The 21382-nt window shown below is 57.6% G+C and overlaps 3 protein-coding genes across 6 annotated transcripts in view; 2 read left to right on the top strand and 1 right to left on the bottom strand.

The window, feature by feature from the left end:
• The window catches only part of ACIN1 (apoptotic chromatin condensation inducer 1), a 34770-nt gene extending 29998 nt beyond the window's left edge, over nt 1-4772 (top strand). The window contains 8 exon segments of the mRNA XM_059372905.1: nt 60-212; nt 695-836; nt 1377-1522; nt 1916-2023; nt 2163-2270; nt 2511-2835; nt 2947-3047; nt 3826-4772. Coding sequence (XP_059228888.1) covers nt 60-212; nt 695-836; nt 1377-1522; nt 1916-2023; nt 2163-2270; nt 2511-2835; nt 2947-3047; nt 3826-4152 — 1410 coding nt within the window. The 3' untranslated portion in view covers nt 4153-4772.
• A 542-nt stretch (nt 4773-5314) lies between these two features.
• On the top strand, nt 5315-15702 carry CDH24 (cadherin 24). 4 transcript variants are annotated; one of them, XR_009399106.1, is made up of 13 exons: nt 5585-5878; nt 7405-7709; nt 7901-8195; nt 8350-8469; nt 8543-8710; nt 8887-9074; nt 9463-9716; nt 10630-10766; nt 12978-13099; nt 13181-13292; nt 13515-13763; nt 14334-15361; nt 15460-15702. XR_009399106.1 is itself a non-coding variant. In XM_059372904.1 (12 exons), exons 2-12 carry the CDS (start codon nt 7509-7511, stop codon nt 14410-14412), a joined length of 1995 nt encoding a protein of 664 aa, XP_059228887.1. In that variant the 5' UTR covers nt 5315-5878; nt 7405-7508; the 3' UTR covers nt 14413-14497. The 4 variants fall into 4 exon arrangements, 3 of the variants coding, with proteins under 3 accessions (XP_059228887.1, XP_059228886.1, XP_059228885.1); XM_059372904.1 differs by lacking the exon at nt 15460-15702 and having other exon boundaries at nt 5315-5878; nt 14264-14497; XM_059372903.1 differs by having other exon boundaries at nt 8015-8195; nt 14334-15702.
• A 3661-nt stretch (nt 15703-19363) lies between these two features.
• On the bottom strand, nt 19364-20224 carry PSMB11 (proteasome subunit beta 11). Its single transcript, XM_059372135.1, has one exon. The coding sequence runs from the start codon at nt 20222-20224 to the stop codon at nt 19364-19366; it is 861 nt and encodes a 286-aa protein (XP_059228118.1).
• Between the last annotated feature and the right edge of the window lie 1158 nt (nt 20225-21382).

The following is a 21382-nucleotide window of genomic DNA, read 5'->3' as shown; positions in this document are numbered from 1 at the left end:
ATTGAGGTGGGAGTAGACACGGGCCCAGTGTAACGGGGTGGGGGGTATCTGTGTCCCAGAGCCTCATCCCCGACATCAAACCCCTGGCGGGGCAGGAGGCTATTGTGGATCTTCATGCTGATGACTCCCGAATCTCTGAGGATGAGACAGAGCGTAATGGTGATGATGGAACCCATGACAAGGGGCTGAAGATCTGCCGGACTGTCACCCAGGTAAGGCTCTTGTACCCAGTGTCAGGGGAGCAGGCAGTGGACTGAGTAGGCTGCCAGGCTAGAGTCCTGGAAGGGAGATCTGCCATCTATGCAGAGGGTTGGGCTAATTGTGATTTTAGGGGTCAGCAGATTACCACATCCTATTTCTTGTCCATAATAAAGAAAATTTACTCTTATCTCTGGCTGCTTAAGTGCTGTAACGTTCTCCTTGAAGAGTTGCAACAGAGTGTATGACTCACAAGGCCTAAAAATATTTCTCATCTTGACCTATACAGAAAAAATTTGCCCACTCCTGCCTTTGTTTTCCTCATGGCAGAGCTGAGGCATTCATAATCCCCGGATCCAGTGGAGGAAAATGAAATCTTTCTCCTAGTGGAAGGAACATGCTAGGTTGACTGTCCCACCCTCTCAGGAAACCAGAGGTGGAGAAGAATGGGCCAGTTTGATGTTTAAGAGTTCCTCCATTATCTAATACCTTACAGGTAGTTCCTGCAGAGGGCCAGGAGAATGGGCAAAGGGAAGAAGAGGAAGAAGAGAAGGAGCCTGAAGCAGAACCCCCTATACCTCCCCAGGTTTCGGTAGAGGTGGCCTTGCCCCCTCCTGTGGAGCATGAAGTAAAGAAAGGTGGGTGAAGCCTGTAGCTCCCTGAATCCCCAGTGCACTTTATTTGGACCTCTCTTAAAGCCTTTAATGTTTCCTGCTTTTTATTCTAGTGTTTTGCATCTCTGTTACCTTCCTCTCCTAGTTAGTAAGCTGCCTGAAAGCTAGGTTTGAATCTTTGAATCTCCATAATGAGGAGCTTTGCCTAGATAGTTCCTTTGTGTGTTTTTTTTTTTTTTTAAGATTTTATTTATTTGACAGAGATAGGAGAGCACAAGTTGGCAGAGTGGCAGGGAGAGGGAGAAGCAGGCTTCCTGCCAAGCGGGGAGCCTCGAAACAGACTCGATGCCAGGACCCTGGGTCCATGACCTGAGCTGAAGGCAGACACTTAACTGACTGAGCCAGCCAGGCGCCCTGCCTAGACAGTACCTGGCACATTGTAAGCACTCAGCACAGTTGGGTGGAAGAGTGACTGCTTGGTAAGGAGTAAGAGAAAGGCATAGCGGAGGTAAGAGAGCTAGCGTTGCTCCCTGCTGAAATCTGTTCCTTTGCTCTTTTTGATAGTGACTTTAGGAGATACTTTAACTCGACGTTCCATTAGCCAGCAAAAGTCTGGCGTTTCCATTACAATTGATGACCCAGTCCGAACTGCTCAGGTGCCCTCCCCACCCCGGGGCAAGATCAGTAACATCGTCCACATCTCCAATTTGGTGAGTCCACATCTCCAATTTGGTGAGTCGGAGTCATTTCCCACAGAACAGCCTTGTTCAGTGGTTAAAAGTTTGAGCTTTGCATTCCTGTTACTTCCACTCCTAGATCTGCCAGTTACTCACTTATTGAGTGACTTAATCTTTCACAGCCAGTCTCCTCCTCTGAAAAATGGGGACCAAGTATGAGCCTACAGGGCTGTCTGGAGGATTTACAGAGGGCTTGGCACCTAGTGTCTCCCTTAGTGTTACTGCTCTTCGCTCCTCTCATACTCCCTGCTCTGCACCCACACTCTGAAGTTGTACTTCTGTGCCAGATACTTGGGGAAGCTGAAGACTAGTTACAGGAGTGTTCTTGCCTTCTTCAAGACCTGGAAACTCCATTTTCCTTGGCAGGTGCGCCCCTTCACTTTAGGCCAACTAAAGGAATTGTTGGGCCGGACGGGAACTCTAGTGGAAGAGGCCTTCTGGATTGACAAGATCAAATCTCACTGCTTTGTAACGGTGAGGGGAGGAAGCTGATTTTCTAGGTTGTGGCGCATATTTCCTTTTGTAACCAATGTGGGCAGGTTCAAGGGGGTTGTGGCAAGTGGGAGGGATTGAGGCCTGTTGTGACCCTCTGCCTTCTCCCTTCCTCCACCAGTACTCAACAGTAGAGGAAGCAGTTGCCACTCGCACAGCTCTACATGGGGTCAAATGGCCCCAGTCCAATCCCAAATTCCTTTGTGCAGACTACGCCGAGCAAGATGAGGTAAGAAACCTAGGGAAAGGAAGGAGGAGAGGGGCAGGGAAGGCCATTATCTGCTAGAATCCAGCTGAGATCCTGGCCAAACCTGCAGTCACTGAGATTCCTTTCCCTCTTCTCCCTACCCCTTGGTTCCTTTCGTTGGACCAAGGGGCTCCAAAATCTGTCTGCCCTGATACCTGGGCTCCTTCAGTGGGAGTGTTATCCTCTCCATCCTGACTGTCCTTGTCCCTCCTCTACCCACAGCTGGATTATCACCGGGGCCTCTTGGTGGACCGTCCCTCTGAAACTAAGACAGAGGAGCAGGGGGTACCACGGCCCCTGCACCCCCCGCCCCCACCCCCAGCCCAGCCACCACAGCACCCCCGGGCAGAGCAGCGGGAGCAGGAGCGGGCGGTGCGGGAACAGTGGGCAGAGCGGGAACGGGAAATGGAGCGGCGGGAGCGAACTCGATCAGAGCGTGAATGGGATCGGGACAAAGTTCGAGAAGGGCCCCGTTCCCGATCACGGTCCCGTGACCGCCGCCGCAAGGAACGTGCGAAGTCTAAAGAAAAGAAGAGTGAGAAGAAAGGTACTTAGCTGTGGGGACACACATACCTGCTAGTAGGTGGGAAAGGAACCCAAATGGGATGGGACACAGGGTCATAGGGCATAAGGTCTGACTCCCTTTCTTCCACCTCAGAGAAAGCTCAGGAGGAACCACCTGCCAAGCTGCTGGATGACCTTTTCCGTAAGACCAAGGCAGCTCCCTGCATCTACTGGCTCCCGCTGACTGACAGCCAGGTGAGTGCCCACTTCATGCTCCACTCCGAGTAGCAGCCAGGCCTCGCAGCGGTGCAGGGAGATGCACTTGACTACTGGCATGCTTAGGGCCCAGGTATCGGCATAGGATAATAAGGGAAGAAACGATGCATCAAGGTAAGGCAGTTTGAAGAACCAGAGGACTATGCCACAGAGAAGCCAAACCCCGAGAGTGTGAAGGTCAACATGAAAACAGGAACTGGGTTTGTGCATCTAGGAAGTTGACTGTGCCGACCATCCTTGGAAATTGCTTTTAGCTAGCTGAGAAACCATTTCTTTGTTTCTAGGATTTTTTGCCCTTTTTTTTCAATTTTTATTTATTTAGTATGTAATCTATACGGCAAATGTAGGGCTCAAGAACAAGAATTGCATGCCCTTCCAACTGAGCCAGCCAGGCAACCCTAGGATTTTTTGCTTTTTAAATTTAAGTTTCTTTGTAATGAGCCTTTTTGGGAATTTGAGGCTGGTGTACTCCACTGAAGGGAAAAGTAGTTTGTTCACATCTGAGTAGCTAAGGAAATATCAGAGGCGGGGCATGGGGCATGGATGGTGCCCGCTGCCTATCGTGGTTGTAAAAGGCGAACACTTGGAGGGATTAGGCCCAGAGACAAAGATGTGATTGCTGACAACCCCGTTTCTGCTTAACGGCAAAGCTGGCAATGATCCTGAGTTAGGTCAGGGTCAAGGGACATACAGACAAAGCAGGACTGGCGTGAGTGGGGCTGAGATCCCTCTTCTCTGCCTTTGCTGCCTGCTGCAGATTGTTCAGAAGGAGGCAGAGCGGGCTGAACGGGCCAAGGAACGCGAGAAACGGCGAAAGGAGCAAGAAGAGGAAGAGCAAAAGGAGCGGGAGAAGGAAGCAGAACGGGAACGCAACCGACAGCTGGAGCGGGAGAAGCGTCGAGAGCACAGCAGAGAGAGGGACAGGGAGCGAGAGAGGGAAAGGGAGCGTGACAGGGGTGATCGGGAGAGGGAGAGGGAGAGGGACCGGGAGCGAGGCAGGGAGAGGGACCGCAGAGATACCAAGCGCCACAGCAGGAGCCGGAGTCGGAGCACACCTGTGCGGGACCGGGGTGGGCGCCGCTAGCCAGGAACACACGAGGGAGAGCTGCAGGCATCAGCCACCCTGCCCTGGGGGGTTCGAGGCCACAGAGGGATAGGTACAATCTCCACCACCCTAGAACCAGGGGTCTTTCACACCATTTACCCAGTGCTCACGTATGGCTGCCACCTGTCCCCACATACCAAATGGAGCAGTGGCTGTCTTTCCCCCACAAAGCCGCACCCCCATAACCTATCTCTTGGGAGTTAGCCCTCTCCTCCCTCTCATTTCCCATTGTTGAGTCTGAGAGGGAAGAGCTAGGTTAGGGATGGAGGTGGTTGGCCCCCGAGGTGGGGAACAGCTAGGAGCCCCAGACCTCTCATTTTTCCTCCATCCTGCTCACCACCTCCTTTGGGTACTCACAACCCCCTCTTGGGAACAGCCGGGGCCAGGAGACTGGGTCACCTATGAGCTGAATCAGCATCTCCTCCTGAGTCCCAGGGCCCCTGCAGTTCCCAGTCTCTTCTGTCCTGCAGCCCTTGCCTCCTGCCCACCGGTTCCACTTTATATCCACCTTTTCCTTTTGTTCAATTTTTATTTTTATTTTTTTTATTATTAAATGATGTGGTCTATGGAAAAATAATAAAAATCTGACTTAGTTTTAACTAGTGTGTGTGACTGGCTTTCCTTGGGCAGGGCCTGGGGGATAGCCAAACTGAACTGAAAAGGACGGCTCAGCGCTGAGGCACCATTGCTTTCGCTCCATACCCTCGTTTAGGCAGGCTGCTGCTTCCTGGAGCAGGAAATTCCCACCCTCCATCTCTGTCTTGGTCTATCCGCATCACCACAGAGCGTCTTCCCACCAATCCCACCCCCAGGAGGCCAGAGGGGAAGGCCCCTGGGAAGAGGAAGGTCCCAGACCAGGTTCCCAGTCCCAGGTTAGAGGCGTTTAGTCACCTGCTCGCCACCTACAAGACGCCTCCCACAGCGGCCGCCAGGGGGCAGCAGCCACTCGCTCAGTGGGAGCCTGTAAATGAGCTTCCCAAAAAGGTTCCACTCCCCACCGCCGCCCCCTCCCACTGCTGCCGTGCCTCGGTCCCTGACCTGCTCCCAGGGCCCAGTCTGCGGACTCCCTGGACCCTTCTGCCGGCCTTAAGCGCTCCCCAGTCGGCCGGCTGTGGTGCCGCGCACCGGGTCCCCAAATGCCGCCTCCTTGCGACCGGGGTCCACAGCAGCCCCAGACGCTGCCCCAGGAGCTGGAGCCCGGCCTCTCTGCGGCCGGCGCCTATTCCCCGCCTCGCCGCGCGCTCGCCTTTCGACCCGCGGCGGGGACGTGCGGGGACGCTCGGCGCTCCCGGTTGCACCCTCCCCGCCAGCCCTTCGGAGACGGCCTGGCGCCGGGGCCTGGAAGTCCTCCCGCCCGAGTGCCCCGCCGGGCGCTGCGGGCACGGCCCGGGAGGGGCGCCGCATCTGTATGCTCCCGGCGGCCAGGGAGCGCCGCCCCCGCCCCTGCCGCGCGGGCCCGGGCTGGCCGGGGAGGGTCGGAGGCTGGGCTCTCTCCCGCGCGCCGCGGAGCCGCCTCGCTCCTCCGCAGGCGGAGCCTCCTTCCCCCGCCCCCTCCGTCTCGCTCCCTTGTTCTCGCCGGGGCCGCTCAGACCTGCAGCGGAGCCGCGGCGCCCGCTCGGATCGGCTCGGGGCTGCGCCCCTGGGACCCGGCGAAGGGGGCTGGCGGGGACGCTCCCCGCCGGCCTGGGACCCTCGGCACTGTCAGGTAAGGGCGCCTGTCCCGGAGCCCGGGGTCGGGAACCCGCGGAGGGGCAGCAGGGGGCCCGCAGCCTGCGGGTATCTTAAGAGCGGTGCGCTCCGCGGCTGGGAGCCCACTGCCCGTTCCCTTCTCCCGCGCTCTACCTCTTTCCCTTCTTCCCTCGCACCTCTCTCCCTCCTTTCCCCATTTTCCTCTTCCTGGGTCTCTCTTCACCCTCATTCTCTCGGCCTGTTTGCCTCCTCTGCCCCTTCCCTCTCATTCTTGCCCTGTCTTTTCTTCACACCCTCTTCCTCTTTGCCGTTTCCTTCTCCTACCTTTCCTTTCCTGTCTTTCTCTTTGCCTTTTCCCGCTCTCCTTTCCTTCCCCCGTCCCTTCCCCTCTCGCCTCCTCTTTCCTTGCCTCTACCCAGTTTCCCACTCCTCCAGCCCTTTCCTCGCCTCGTCCCGCCTCCCGCCTGGTCCCGGCTTCCCTCTTCCCCCGGGAGGCAAAGGACTGGCAGGTGTGTGTCTGCTCTGGGGGAGGAGGGGCAGCAGCCACAGCTACCTGAGGGGTCCCCCCAGGAGGAGAGGGAGGAGACAGCAGTGGGAAGGGTCCTCTCTCTGGCTCCATTCCTGAACCCCCTCCTGGCTGCCCCCTGTCTCAGATTGAAGTTCCAGAGGCCTGCTCTGATCCCCTGCTGCTGAGGGTTGCCCCCCACCTGCCCATCACTTGCAGAAAACCCCTCTGCCACCCACCCTCACCATTCCCAAACCTATTACCTATGACTCCTCTCTGCCTGTCAGACACTCAGGCTGCCTCCTTTGATCTCTCTCCTTGTGTCTCTTGCTGCCATTCTGTCTCAGTCTGTGCCGGACAGTGCCTGAGTCTGGGTCTCACCATCACTAACACTGAGTCTGTAGTCTCTGCTCTCCTCTCAGCCTCCTGGCCCTGCCCCCAGCTCTACACCCTCTTCTTTTGGATTTGCCCCCCCCCCCCCACTCCTCAGGAGCCCAGTCCCCCTTCAAGGACTTCAGCTGGCAGTGTGGGCTGGGGGCAGGTTCGGGAGAGGTAGGGTTCCCAGTGGAGGAGGGACTTTCACAGTCTCTCAACCCTAAGGCTGCACCCCTTCTCCTAGCTCAGCCTGACCCCAGACACCCTGAGACCACACCTCCATGAGTCCCAGCCCCTGGATTTTAAGCCCTTTCCCTGGTAGTCCCCAACGCCTCCAGCCCCCCGGGGTGCATGGCCAACCTGGAATAACAGGGGCCAGATCTGGGGTTCCAAACCTACCCTGCACCTCCCCTCCTGTTTTCTCCTCTCACTTCTCTACTCAGAGTTGACTGGTCAGAGATTTATCAGCTTGTAGGGCTGGAGGTGAATACAGGCAGAGCCTGGGTGGAGGGAAGGATCAGACTGTCTGCTCTGTCTCAGTCTGGGTTCTGGGCAGTGGGGTGTCTGGTTCCTTGGAGGTCTGATCTTCAGCCTCTAACTTTGGTTGGGAGACAGGGAAAGTTAAGGGTTTCCCTGACCCTGAACAGCTACCTGCCCTACAGGTGTGGATCCATGGGGTAGCCCCAACGCGTCTGCCCTTCTGGCCCAGCTGGCTCATGCCTCAGTACCCGGGGACAGCGACCAGAGCCCTAGCTGGAGCCCAAACATGTGGGGCCTGGTGAGGCTCCTGCTGGCCTGGCTAGGTGGCTGGGGCTGCATGGGGCGCCTGGCAGCCCCAGCCCGGGCCTGGGCAGGGTCCCGGGGGGCCCCAGGACCAGTGCTGCTGCGGAACCGAAGGAGCTGGGTGTGGAACCAGTTCTTTGTCATTGAAGAATATGCCGGTCCAGAGCCTGTCCTTATTGGTAAGGTAAGGACCAGCCCTCCCCAGGTCTGCCCTGACTCTCGAGGCCCTTAGGCCCAATCCTGCAACTTCATCACTTCTTCAATGACCTTGGTCCCTCAGGACTCCCAACACTCCACCCAGTCATAGACCTAGACTCTTTAACCTTTCTGTCCCCATGCTTGGAACCTGCTGCCGTTTTTCCCTGACCCCTACAGCTGCACTCGGATGTGGACAGGGGCGAGGGCCGCACCAAGTACCTGCTGACCGGGGAGGGGGCAGGCACTGTATTTGTGATTGATGAGGCCACAGGCAATATCCATGTCACCAAGAGCCTGGACCGGGAGGAGAAGGCACAGTACGTGTTGCTGGCCCAAGCTGTGGACCGAGCCTCCAACCGGCCTCTGGAGCCCCCGTCAGAGTTTATCATCAAGGTGCAAGACATTAATGACAACCCACCTATCTTTCCACTCGGGCCCTACCACGCCACGGTGCCTGAGATGTCCAATGTCGGTGAGTACCCCAACTCTGACCATCCCAGATGCCATCTCCTGGAGCACCCTCACCTCTCCTTCCCGCGTTGCTCTCGTGTCTGGGTCCCCCTCATTTGCTGTTCTTTCCCACCTGGCCCTGCCCCTGCTGAGTGGGGTGCCGGGATCCCCCACAGGGACATCAGTGATCCAGGTGACTGCTCATGATGCCGATGACCCCAGTTACGGGAACAGCGCCAAGCTTGTGTACACCGTGCTGGATGGACTGCCTTTCTTCTCTGTGGACCCCCAGACTGGTGAGGCTAGAGCTCAGAGCCTCGTAGGGCAGCCATGCGAACAGGCACCCACTGACCCGTCGTCTCTCCCTAGGAGTGATACGGACAGCCATCCCCAACATGGACCGGGAGACGCAGGAGGAGTTCTTGGTGGTGATTCAGGCCAAGGACATGGGCGGCCACATGGGGGGGCTGTCGGGCAGCACGACGGTGACGGTCACCCTCAGCGATGTCAACGACAACCCGCCCAAGTTCCCTCAGAGTAAGGGGCCAGTGCTGTTCCCAGAGCCGTCCTTTGCCTGCCCCCACCCCCTACAGCCTCCAGAGAAGCTTTCCCTCCCCACCCTCCCCCAGCCAGACCCCAAGAGAAGGAAGGAAGTACTGGGAGAAGGAGGAGGGCTGGGGACCTAAGATGTCTCCCCTCCGTCCCCACTCAAGGCCTATACCAGTTCTCTGTGGTGGAGACGGCTGGGCCAGGCACCCTGGTGGGCCGGTTGCGGGCCCAGGACCCAGATCTGGGGGACAACGCCCTCATGGCCTACAGCATCCTGGATGGAGAGGGGTCTGAAGCCTTCAGCATCAGCACTGACTCCCAGGGTCGAGACGGGCTCCTCACTGTCCGCAAGGTTAGTCTCCTGTCTGCTAACACTTACTCATACTGCCTCTTGCCCCATGAGGCTCCCTTCTAACTGGTCTGGAACAGACTTGGGACCACTGCATTGAAGCTTAGAGATCACGGTTATCTCATCCTCTTTCAGATGAGGGACTGGGGCGAACAAGTGGGAAAGCCTGACTCAGGACTATTCATGTAGCCCATCTATGATGGAGGTGGGGGCAGACCTAGCGTCCCAGGCTAAGTAATCTGCCTCACCATGGCTATTGCCCCTCGGTGCCTACATCTCCTCTCAGGAGGGCAGAGCACTGGATGCTGGGGAGGGGTCCTTTCAACTTCCAGGAGCTGGGGCCTGCCCTGGTCTCCATGTGCCTCAGTCACTCCACCTCCTCTCCCCATAGCCCCTGGACTTCGAGACCCGGCGCTCTTATTCCTTCCGCGTGGAGGCCACCAACACCCTCATTGACCCAGCCTACCTGAGGCGAGGGCCCTTCAAGGACGTGGCCTCTGTGCGCGTGGCTGTGCAGGACGCCCCAGAGCCGCCTGCCTTCACCCAGGCTGCCTATTACCTGGCAGTGTCTGAGAACAAAGCTCCCGGGACGCTGGTGGGCCAGGTCTCAGCAGCGGACCTGGATTCCCCAGCCAGCCCGATCAGGTGAGCTGGGGCGGGGCAGGGGAAGGGCTGAGCCTCAGGGGAGGAGCCCAGTGGCAGGCTATTCCCACCGAGGTTGGGCACCTCCTGGCAGAGGTCTCCCTCCCTGCAGGGCTGAGGGCCTGGGAAGGCCTGGAGGACGCGGCTAGCTCCGCCCCCCCAGCTCCACCCATCCCTCTGGGAGGATAGCAGTGGCGCCTCCCAGTGGCGGTGCAAGCAGATGCAAGCTCATCTGATGTGCGTTTTTGCTGAATGGCTGGCTACCACAACCGGTCACTCCCTTGGCGCTGTACACTTTACCCACTTGGGAACATTCAGTTCTCACAACGGGCCTGTGAAGTGAACACAGTCGTCCCCAGTCGTTTTAGAGGCCAGGCCCAGACAGCTTAAGTTCCTTGCCCAAGGTCACACAGTCAGGAAGCAGCAGAGCTGGGACTCCAATCCAGATTTGTCTGCCTTGAGAAGAGCCGCTCTTCCCACCTTTCAGCATCCCGGCCATGGCACTCCCATCTTGGTTGAGTAAACAGAGGTTAAACGATTCACCCAAGGTCACACAGCTGGTCTGAGGCAGAGGTGTCTCTGGATCTCTAGAATAGAGCCCAAAAGTCAGAAAGACAGGCTGTTTATCCCCTTCCACCTCTTTCAGTCTCTCCCCCACCAGGAAACCCAGTCCCCCTGAGTCTTAGGACCAGTGTTTAATGTCCATAACTTCCCCAAGCCATTTGTCTTTTAAGGGGACCCTAATGTGAATCATGGCTCTGGGTACCCTGGGCATGCTCAGCCCGGTGAGCTCGGGCCCTCTGCCCAGAAGAGCCAAGAGGCCAGCAAGACAAACAGAAGGGAGGGAGGCCTAGCTGCAAGCTCCAGTGCTGCCCACAGATCAGATCAGCCTCCAGCTCCACTCCATCTTCCCCAGATACTCCATCCTCCCCCACTCGGATCCAGAGCGCTGCTTCTCCATCGAGCCTGAAGACGGCACCATCCGCACGGTGGTGCCTCTGGACCGCGAGGCTCGCGTCTGGCACAACCTCACGGTCTTGGCCACAGAGCTCGGTGAGGAGTCCTGGACCTCCAGGAGACAGGGAAGGCAGCAGGCGCCTGGCAGAGGAGCTGTCCCTGAGTGGGGAAGGGGGAGGCAGTCACTGCCACCAGGCCTCACCAGCGTACAGGGCTGCCTTCCCAGCCTGGATCACCACCGCCAGGCAGGCTTCCTGGTCTCTGAGGCTGGGCTGGCCTGGGCACAGTGATCTGTCTGTGTATTGCCCTGACTTTAAATTCACTCCCATACCTGACTTTCCCCAACTGGGAAACCTCAAATTACTCCTGAGTCCTGGGAAACCCCAATCTGCACCCTGGCAGACCCTGCCATCCCTGCTGTCTGCTTCAGGCTGAAGCCAGGGTGGGGCTGGGCCCCTCCTCCGGAGGCTGACTGGAGGGGTTCTTCCAGCAGCCCCTCCCCGGGATGCCCTGCAGAGAGCCCCCAAAGCAGGGGAGAGGGCCAGCTCCTGCCCCTGTCAGCCACCAGTTGACAGCAGCATGCTTTGGCTGTCTATGGGCTGCCATGGCCTGTGGAAGCAAGGACACCTCCCTTCCCTGTGAGAACCTCCCCTTATCACTCCTGCTCACACCCCAGGGCCTCCTGCATTTGCCTTCTGTGTCCTGTCTCTGGGAACTGTCCTTGTGCGCATGAGATGTTTGTACAGGGCAGCGAAGAGCTCTATGTATGTGCACATGTGAGTGCAAACCTACATGTGTGTGTAATTCCATGTGTATAACAGTTCATATATACCCACACGTATTTGTGTGTGTAGTCGAGCAGATAGAATATTTGTGCGAATGTGTGATTAGAGGTATATAAGGATTGGTACAGGTGGCTGTTTGTAGATATCGTTTTGTGTATGTGAGTGTTCGTGGACAAAGAATTTATGACTTATTGTATACCAAGTACTGTTCTACTGTGTATACATTAGTACCAAATGTGGATAGCTTAATGTAATCACCGTCACAGCTTTAGGAGGGAGGTACAATTACTTCCCCACTCGAAAATAAGGAGACTCGGACAAAGATAAGTTAAGTAGCTTCCCAAGGTCATGCTGCTGTGAAGGGGCAGAACCCAAGACCCTATGAGGCTATGGAGTCAGAGCACTTATCCCTGCCACCATGTTACCTCTTATGTGTAGAAGATCATGTTTATGGCCCCGTCGCTGTGTGTTACGTGGCGTTGCATGCATATCTGTCATGTGAATGTCTCTGTGTGTATGCAGTGTTTAGAGTTGCCTGTGTATACATTGCTAGCCGTGTGTGTGTGTGTGTGTGTGTGTGTGTGTTTCCCTCTCTGTCTTCTCACCCTCCCACCAAATCCTGCTCTCCAGAAAACCCTAAGATCAACTAGCAGGCCTAAGACCCTTATTGCAGAGAAGGGATGGAGCCCTGAACCCTTAGCCAGAGAGCCCACGCAAGCCTCCCTTGCACAGGCTGGGACCTTGGCCCTCTCCCTGGGGCCAGCCAGCTCTCTCCCGACCTGGGAGAGGACTAAAGAGTCTGGGAGGCTCAGCCAGGAGAAGTGAGCACCAGCCTGGGCAGGGATACCCATCTTCCATTCTTCCTTGGATGGCATTGGCAGTGAGGGGCAAGTCGGTGATGACAGGGAACAACCTGATGAAGGGTTGCATGAAGAAGGGGGCCTGTGTCTGGCTGTGGCCCAGGCTGGCCTGGCTCCCCAAGGCCAAGTCTAAGTGCTACTCACGGCTATACCGTAGCCTTCCTACTGCTGATGGGGCATGTGTGTTTGTGTGTGTGTGTCTGTCTGTCTGTCTCGTGGGTGCTATGTATGAAAATGCATACTCTCGACCCTGGGTGGGGGGTGACAATGAATGCACGGTGTGTATCCAACACCCACTCCGTGTATGTTGTATTTGTTGTAAATGTTGAGTGTACATCGAATATGTGGTATGAATGCGTTTATTTCATGACTGGCCTGCATGCATCCTGTATGCACCTTCTGTCTGCCTTTCATTTATGGCACATGTATGCCTGTCCCGGGTGCTCCGTGCCCCCATGGAATGTACCTTCTGCACTGCACTTATCTTGGCTCCCACCTGAATGTTGTCGTATACTCTTGGTGTTGTTCCCTTCGTCTCACACCATTTGCCCCATGTGTGTCCACGTGACGCGTGTGTATGCTGGGCGCTACACGGGGCATCCGTGCCCACACACCGTGCATGTTGTGTGTCAACTACTGTGTGTGTCATGTTCTGGCCTCAGACAGCTCCGCACAGGCCTCCCGTGTGCAAGTAGCCATCCAGATCTTGGATGAGAACGACAACGCCCCCCAGCTGGCTGAGCCCTATGACACCTTTGTGTGTGATTCAGCAGTCCCCGGCCAGGTGAGCTGCTGCGGCAGAGGGCTCGGGACTTTAAGACCTCCCAGTGCCCACTCCATACAAGGCCTATCTTCTTTTTCCCAGTTGATTCAGGTCATCCGGGCCCTGGACAGAGATGAGGTGGGCAACAGTAGCCGTGTCTCCCTTCAAGGTCCTCTGGGCCCTGATGCCAACTTCACTGTCCGTGACAACCGAGGTGGGTGGCCTCCCTGCTCTCCTGCTCCCCTACCACCCTCTAGCCTGGTCTGCCTCACTGCCGCCCCCACATCTGGGCCCTCCACCTGATAGAAGGTAGATGTGGATGTGCACACATTTGCTCTTTGCCAATCCTCCCCATGGGCAGCTGTCTCCCTGGGCCGCGCCCACCCTACTGGGACCATGTCTCAGGAAGGGGCCCCACACCTTCCCTCTCCCACAGATGGCTCCGCCAGCCTGCTGCTGCCCTCTCGCCCTGCTCCGCCCCGCCAGGCACCCTATCTGGTTCCCATAGAACTGTGGGACTGGGGGCAGCCAGCCTTGAGCAGCACCACCACAGTGACTGTCAGCGTGTGCCGCTGCCGGCCCGATGGCTCGGTGGCTTCCTGCCGGCCCGAGGCTCAGCTCTCACCGGCCGGGCTCAGCACTGGGGCCCTGCTTGCCATCGTCACCTGTGTGGGCACCCTGCTTGGTGAGTCGGGCCACCTCGGAACATCAACGTGGGGTCTGAGCCTGCAGGGGGTTGAGAGAGGGGCCAAGTCCCTGGATCTGGGGAAGTCCCCCCCTTGGTATTGAAGGAAGCCCCATGCCCAGATTTTCCCACTCCCTTGTGTGTCCAAGAGAAGAGCTCTGGTCTCACGTCCCTGACATTACCAACCCACAATGCGAGCCAGAAGCCTTAAAAAACATTTACTGAAGCCTGACTGGGCGGCATGTGGTGCCTGGCACATCACTTGTGCTAGTTCGGATTCATCCTTTCAACAGCTCTAAGGGGGGAATTCATTTTCCCTGTTATCTACACAAGCCCTCTAAGGGTCAAAGAGGTTCAGAGAAGTGAAGCAACTTCCCATAGTCACCCGTCGAATGCAGGGTGAAGTCAGACTCCAGATGAGGCTTGCCAGGTGTCAAACCCAGGTCTTACCACCCCGGGCCACACTGTCTCCTCTGTCTCCCAACCTGCGCATGGTCCAGAAAGGAAGCAGGCCACCGTGCTCCCGGGGACCCCGCAGACTCAGCGGGCCTGTGTGCGCCTCTCTCCCAGCCCTGGTGGTGCTCTTCGTGGCCCTGCGGCGGCAGAAGCAGGAAGCACTGATGGTGCTGGAGGAGGAGGACGTCCGTGAGAACATCATCACCTATGACGACGAGGGTGGCGGCGAAGAGGACACGGAGGCCTTCGACATCAGCGCCCTGCAGAACCCCGACGGGGCAGTCCCGCCGAACCCCGGGCCACCAGCGCGCCGCGACGTCCTGCCCCGGGCCCGGGCACCCCGCCAGCCCCGGCCCCCTGGGCCCGCCGACGTGGCGCAGCTCCTGGCGCTGCGGCTCCGCGAGGCGGACGACGACCCCAGTGTGCCGCCCTACGACTCGGTGCAGGTCTACGGCTACGAGGGCCGTGGCTCCTCCTGCGGCTCGCTCAGCTCCCTGGGCTCCGGCAGCGAGGCGGGGGGCGCCCTCGGCCCCGCCGAGCCGCAGGACGACTGGGGTCCCCTCTTCCGCACCCTGGCTGAGCTGTACGGGGCCAAGGAGCCCCCGACCCCCTGAGAGCGGGCCCCAGCCCTGCCCGCTGCGGTGGGGCACCCCTCACAGGCTCTCTGAGTGAGCCCCCACGCCCTGGGCTCCAGGCAAGCGGCAGCAGCCTGGGGGCGAGCCCCCCAGGCCTCCTCTCCTCCCGGTGTCCCTCTTCCCAGCTTCCCCAGGGCAACCTCCTTCTTACCTCCCTTCTCCCAAGTCGTTAGTTTGTCTCCCTCCAGGGATCTCTGTCTCTTTCTGTAACACTCTCCTGTCTGGGTCTGGATTGTGTGGTTCCACTCTCAATCTGTTCCTTCACTGTGATTCCACTCTCTCCGTGACTCTGTTTTTGTCTGCCCGATTCTAAATCTCTCCCACACCCTCTCTCTGTCTCCCTTGCCCACACACATGCTCTGTGTCTGTCTCCTGCCCACATCTGCCTGCATTCTCTCCGGTCCCTGTGACTGGCTTTTCAGTTATTTCTGTTGTCCATCCCAAAAAAACAAGAGAAACTTCCAGCCACTGCTGCCCACCCTCCTGCAGGGGGATCTTTGGCCCCAGGTCAGTGCCCCTAATTAAGGGGGAGGAGGGAGCAGAGGGATGGCCTGAAGCCCTCCTCCACTCACTGCCTAGAACCCCTGGCTCTCCTGTCTTTACAGACCTGCCCGCATGGTTCCATCCATCACTCATGGCCTCATCCTGGCTCCACTGGCCTCCAGCAGAGAGAGGGTGCCAGCCCACCTCCCAGGGCAAGAGCTCCAGCCCCCCACACGGCCGCCTCCCTGGAGCTCTGCGCAGCTGTTGGCCTGCCCTGGGCATCCCAGCTCTGGGCATTGTCTTGTGTGCTTCCCAGCCCCAGGGGGAGGGGAGGGGAAGGAAAGGAAAGAGGGAGGCAGCTGGGGAAGGGGAAAAGGGGAGGAAGGGGAGGGGCCTCCATCTCTAATTTCATAATAAACAAACACTTTATTTTCTAAAGCTGGAGCCCTGTTTCCAGTTCTGCATGTGGGTTTCTTTGCAGAGTTTCTCTATGCCAAAGGGTGGAAGGAGAGGCCTGACCTAACCCTGCTGGTTCCTTTCTTCTTTGTGGGGCAGTTCACTGCTTTATTTTTGGGGAGGGCAGTCCACTCAAGTCCCTCTAGTCTGAGGAGGGAGTAAGTACCCCCCACTGTGACTCTCCTGTTCCTTGCTGGTCTCAAAATGTCCAAGGGAATTAAGGGGATTGGCCAGAGGGGAGGGTGGCAAGGAGAGGTTGGAGTGAGAGCTCCTGAGAAGAGAGGGGGAGAGATAAAAGACTAAGAGAGGAAGCTGGCTTTTAGATTAGGAAAGCCTGTCTGTGCCAGGTGGGAGAGGGTGGGCCGGGCTGAGATGGCATAGTCACTCTGATTCTGGGCCCAGTGACCCCACCTTTAATTCTCTCCAGTCCTGGTCTTACTCTCCATGGAACACATAGGGAGAGGGAGAGGGTCCAGGAGTGAGCTATCAGGGGGCCCAGGAGTCGAATCAAAGTCAACTGGGATGCGAGCTGAGCAGAGGCCATCGTTTCTCAGTGTGCGCTCCCTAAGCAGAGAAGGGAGGTCCTAATTCCAGGCAGGGCTCCTGGAGGTGCGCAGTGATGATGGGTCCAGGCAGAGCCTCCTGGCCCTTCCCTCCAAGTGTGGGGTGCTGGCCATGGGGGGAACTGCTCCAATGGGAAGATGCCTTCTCTCACACTTCCATGCCTGCTTGATTAGAGTAACCAGGTGCCAGGAGAACAGGACCCTTGCCTCCGGGCTGGACTTGTCCTTTACTCTGTGAAGGGAACTGGAACTGGAGGCCCAACTGGCCAAAGGCCCGAGCAAGAGCAGGCTGGCTGTCTCCCAAAGGAGATGATTAGGAGCCAACACCCGAAGTGTGGTGTCAGGGACAGGGTTTTCTGTTTGGGGGCAGGATGGGCAAGCTCTCTGCCCCTTTGCTCTCACCGCAGCATCTGCAACCAGCCTTCAGGAATAAGTGAAGAGCAATGAGGGACTGACCCATGGCCCATTCCTAGGTGGGATGCGGCCTTTCTCTACTCTCCCAGCCCTCCCTACCTGCATCCTGAGGTCAGGCCCCAACTCTGGCTTGGTAAACTTGGAGGGAAACACAGGACATAGGGAAACAGGCCTGTCAGCAAGACCCCTGGTCTTATCTCTGGTCTCAAATACCTCATCATCCTGAAAGAACCCATCAAAGGGAATGAAGAGGGGCAGGACTGTGGAAAGAAAGGAGAAGGGAGAGAAGGGGCTAGGTGACAGGAGAAGGAGGGTCTCCCTTCCTATTTTCCCCTGTATGTGTGTTCAGTCCTCCTTCCCCTGTTTGTGGGGAGGGAAAGACTACAGAGCATCCCAGGGAGTGAGCTGCAGGCAGTTTCTGAGCCTAAGACCATGATCAGGCAACACTCCTGGGCTGCAAGCTCCCCACCACACACACACATACCCACTGTTTCTCCTTCCTGGGGCTTCAGGATAGGGGTGTGACAATGCAGATGTGGGGAACTAATACGATGAGCTCTGCCCCCACTTCCTCTCAGGGTTGGACCATTTTTCCAAAATAAGTGACAAGGCCTGGCTTTCTCTCCCAAGAGGGGCTGCACTCCTTATCCAGGTGTTAACTCTTTCTCTTCCAATCTCTTCTCTGTCTCTGTACTCAGGAACTGCCACACATCCTCTAGCACACTCATGCACACATCTCAACTGGGCCCCTCACTTATAACAGGACACAGATCCACGTACGTCTCTGCACTTGGAGATGCACCCTCTTATGCCGGAGTCCATCACGTCCTTGAACCCTGGGCAAAAGCTTTCCTCCTGTTCTCCTCCAGGACTAGGCTGGCCCTGGGTGGGGGGTTGGGGGGTCCCTGAGCTCTGCCTATCATTCCCAGAGCTCTGCACCTTCTCCCCAGAGACTGGAGAATGGACAGGGGGGTGAAGGGTTGTTGTTGAAGCCACCGATGAGATTCCTGGACCCTGACTCTCAAATGCTAGCTCTTCTGTAGGAAGCACTTTTCTGCTGCTCCTCCTCCCCCACCACAATTTCCTCCCTCAGCCTCCACTGCCTCCCGGCTTTCCTTCCTAAGACTCCCTGGCCTTTCCTTCCTCCTCCCTAATCATGCCCCAAAGGCCAGAACCTGGGGGTCTCTTAGTCAGGTCAGCTCCAGCCTGGAGGAATTCTAAGCAGGAAGTCCAGTGTTGGGGCCTAGGGCTCAGAGCTGGGCGGCAGGCTGAGAGGAGGAGAGAGGAAAGGGGGCTTTGAATCTCTCGCCTGGAAGCTCTGCAGGAGCGGGATGAGAGAAAGGTTCACCAACATTCCCTCCATTCAGTCCTGTCTCTTGGTTGACTGTGCTTCCCGCCCATCCCCCTTCAAGTTTGCCTGGGGAGAAGCCGGGGCGGGGAAGGTGGCCCCCCTGGAACTGGCAGCCAGCCTTGCCAAGTCAGGGCTTATAGGGGAGCTGGAGGCGGGGCAGGAAGGGCAGGAGAGGATGTGCTAGCCCAACAGTTCCCACTGGCACAGCCATCTCCGTCTTTTCTTCCTTCCCCAGAGGAAGTGACAGGAAGGAAAGGCTGGAAAGAAGGCAAAGGGAAGAAAGCAGGAAGGGGAAAGAGGGAAAGAAGTCTGGCCTCAGTAGTGACAGGGTCTGAAGACCAGAGCTCCGGGTAGGTGATGACCATGGCTCCAGGTCTTGGGGCGGGGTGGGGGGGGTTGGCCACCCTCCAGGCCCTCAGGCTCCTCTGCCCACCGGGCAGGGGTTTGGCCCAGCTCCTCCCCCGCTCCCCACTCCCAGATGCCTGAAGGGCCTAGGGCAGAAAGACAGGGCAAGAAAGAGGACCTGGGAAGACAGAACTGTGTTGAAAGAGCAGAACTCTGGAGCGTAGGCCCGGAAGGCGGGGTCCCACCCTCATCTCTGCCACTTACTGTGTGACCCCAGCAAGTCACATAACCCTTTGAAGCTGTTTCCTCTTCCGCAAAGTGAGGATAATTTTTACCTCAGAGTTATCATGAGAAGGGCATTCAGAATGAATAGTGATTGTTGTCCTTAGAGTCCCTCCAGGGCAGGGGGAGAAGCCTTACGGTCTGTGCTGCCCTGCCCCCCCCCCTCTGGGTGCTCTGGGCCACTCACCCCACCTTACTCCACCCCCAGTTACTCCCTCACCAAGGTGACACAGTGACAAATACTTTGAAGCTGAGATACAGAAATGGGAGGCAAAGAGAGCAGGGATCAGGTGGGGAAAAGCGGCAAAGAAGTTGGTGAGAAAGAGGGTCTGGCACCTAGCCCTGCGTCTGGCGTGCAGCAGGCACACAGAGATTATTCGTGGAGAACTTGGGGGTGGAAAGGAGGCTGGACCAATCCACTGGGCATCCAGAGGAACATGTTGGACAGAGCCACAGCGCTGGGAGACAGAAAGGGAAGGAGATCTAGAACAAATGGAGCTGGGGACCCCTGTGGGCTGGAGCCAGATGCTGTGAGTCTCCTCTCCCGACCCCCACCCCCATGCCTATCCTCCCACCCACTCCCTTGGCCAAGGTCCCCTCAAGTCCTGCTGCTTCTCACAGCATCTCAGTCTCTGCGGCCAGCCTGGAGTCTCTGTGCAGGGTGGCAGGCTCAGCCTGGTCCTGGCGGACCTCCTCCTCCTCCTCCTCCTTCTCTGGCTCCGGAAGCTTCTGCAGTTCCCAGTACAGCACACAGGCATCGCTGCGCGACACATACTCCCATCCGCTTTCCCGCACATGGAAAAGGTCTACAGAGCCCCCTGAGTAGGCATCGCGGTGGGTGGCGTGGGTCACGGCGCGGCGAGCCAGGGCATAGGCTTCCTGGGGGCTCATGTCGTAGCGGTAGCCGCGGTCGAGCACGCCATAGGCGTAAGGAGATCCAGAGCCCACCGAGAAGATGTTCCCCTGCAGGCGGGTGCCGTCACTGTCCACATAGAAGAGGGCAGGGCCCGAGCGGTCCCAGCCACACAGCGCGGTGGCCACGCATAGATCCAACCCTCGGTAGCAGGACATCAGGGCCGACAGGAGTCTGGCGGACCCGGCCACGCTGGGCAGCCGCCCCTCCCTCAGGGCGCGCAGCCGCAGTTCCCGCCGCAACACGCGGTACCACGTGGCACAGTCTGCAGACGTGCCGGATGTGGTGCCCAGCAGGTGACGGTGCACCGGGAGGATCTTGCGCGAGGCCGGGCACTGCACGTAGCTACCACAGGACGCCCGGGTGTCCGCAGCGGCGATGACTCCGTGCCGGAAGCGGAAGGCCAAGGTGGTGGTGCCGTGGGCCAGCCTGGGGCCATGCGTCCGCAGGAAGGTTTGAGGGTCACAACCTGGGGGCACGGCCCAGCCGCTGGCCTGAGGCAGGTGAGGCAACAGTCCCCAGGTGTCCGGGGCCTGCCACTTACACACATCCTGCAGAGCCATCCCTGGGGCTGAGTGATGGCTGGAAGGAGCAAGGCAGGGATTTGTGGGCTGGAGTTGGGGAGGGGAGGGACGCTGTGGAGACGCTGGGCTGTAGCCAGAAGGGCACAGAGGGGCAGGTGATCTATGGCTTCACTTCTCCCTACCCCCAAGTCAGGCTCTGGGACTGTCCTGAGCAGCGGTCTCCTATTGCTCAGAGGATGGCTGAGGAGAGACAGGAGGAGGCCAGGGAAGTCTGCACTGATGGGAAGACGCCACTGGTGACACACCTGAGCGTCACCCAAGGAGTCTCCCATCTATCATCCTCCCAGCACCTGAAGTGGGGCGGGCAGTGGGTTGACTTCAGAGGAAAGGAGGCATGAGTGGAAGGAGCACTGCTGGGTCCCTCTTGTTTCTCCTGTGGGGAGCACTGGACATGCAAAGACAGATGAGGCTCTGTCACAGCCCCTGCAACAGCTCCCAGCTGTTGAGAGAGGGACACCTGGGTAACTCAGTCGTCAGTTGAATGTCCAGCTCTTGATTTCGGTTCAGGTCATGATCTCAGGGTGATGAGATCAAACCCCACGTCAGGCTCTGCGCTTTGCATGGAGTCCCATTGGATTCTCTCTCCCTCTCCCTCTGCCTCCTCCCCCGGCTCATGCTCTCTAAATAAATAAATAAGTTTAGATAAATAAATAACATCTTAAAAAAGAAAGAAAAGGGGTGCCTGGGTGGCTCAATGGGTTAAGCCTCTGCCTTCGGCTCAGGTCATGATCTCAGGGTCCTGGGATCAAGCCCCACACGCATGGTCTCTCTGCTCAGTGGGGAGCCTGCTTCCTCCTCTCTCTCTCTCTCTGCCTGTGTCTCTGCCTACTTGTGATCTCGGTCAAATAAATAAATAAAATCTTAAAAAAAAAAAAAAAAAGAAGAAGAAAAGAAGAAGAGTGTTGTGAACCCACCAAGTCAGGAGTCGTTTTTTGTTTTTGTTTTTTTTTTTTAAGATTTTATTTCTTTGAGAGAGAGAAAAAGCACAAGTAGGGGGAGCAGCAGAGGTAGAGGGAGAAGCAGGCTCTCCGCTAAGCAGGGAGCTTGATACAGGACTCGATCTCAGGACCCTGAGATCCTGACCTGAGCCAAAGGCAGACACTTAACAAACTGAGCCATCCAAGCACCCAAGGCAGG

The sequence above is a fragment of the Mustela nigripes genome, chromosome 13 (assembly GCF_022355385.1).
Source record: "Mustela nigripes isolate SB6536 chromosome 13, MUSNIG.SB6536, whole genome shotgun sequence".
NCBI lineage: Eukaryota > Metazoa > Chordata > Mammalia > Carnivora > Mustelidae > Mustela > Mustela nigripes.
The sequence above is the reverse complement of the archived record's forward strand: the minus strand, read 5'-3'. Positions and strand labels throughout refer to the sequence as shown.

Excerpts from the sequence above, each read along its gene's own strand:
- CDH24 (XM_059372902.1), top strand. The coding sequence starts at position 7,509 with ATGTGGGGCCTGGTGAGGCTCCTGCTGGCCTGGCTAGGTGGCTGGGGC. Across the intron at positions 9,717-10,629 it reads TCCCCAGCCAGCCCGATCAG|ATACTCCATCCTCCCCCACT; the intron begins GTGAGCTGGGGC and ends CATCTTCCCCAG. Across the intron at positions 13,764-14,333 it reads CTGTGTGGGCACCCTGCTTG|CCCTGGTGGTGCTCTTCGTG; the intron begins GTGAGTCGGGCC and ends CCTCTCTCCCAG.
- PSMB11 (XM_059372135.1), bottom strand. The coding sequence starts at position 20,224 with ATGGCTCTGCAGGATGTGTGTAAGTGGCAGGCCCCGGACACCTGGGGA.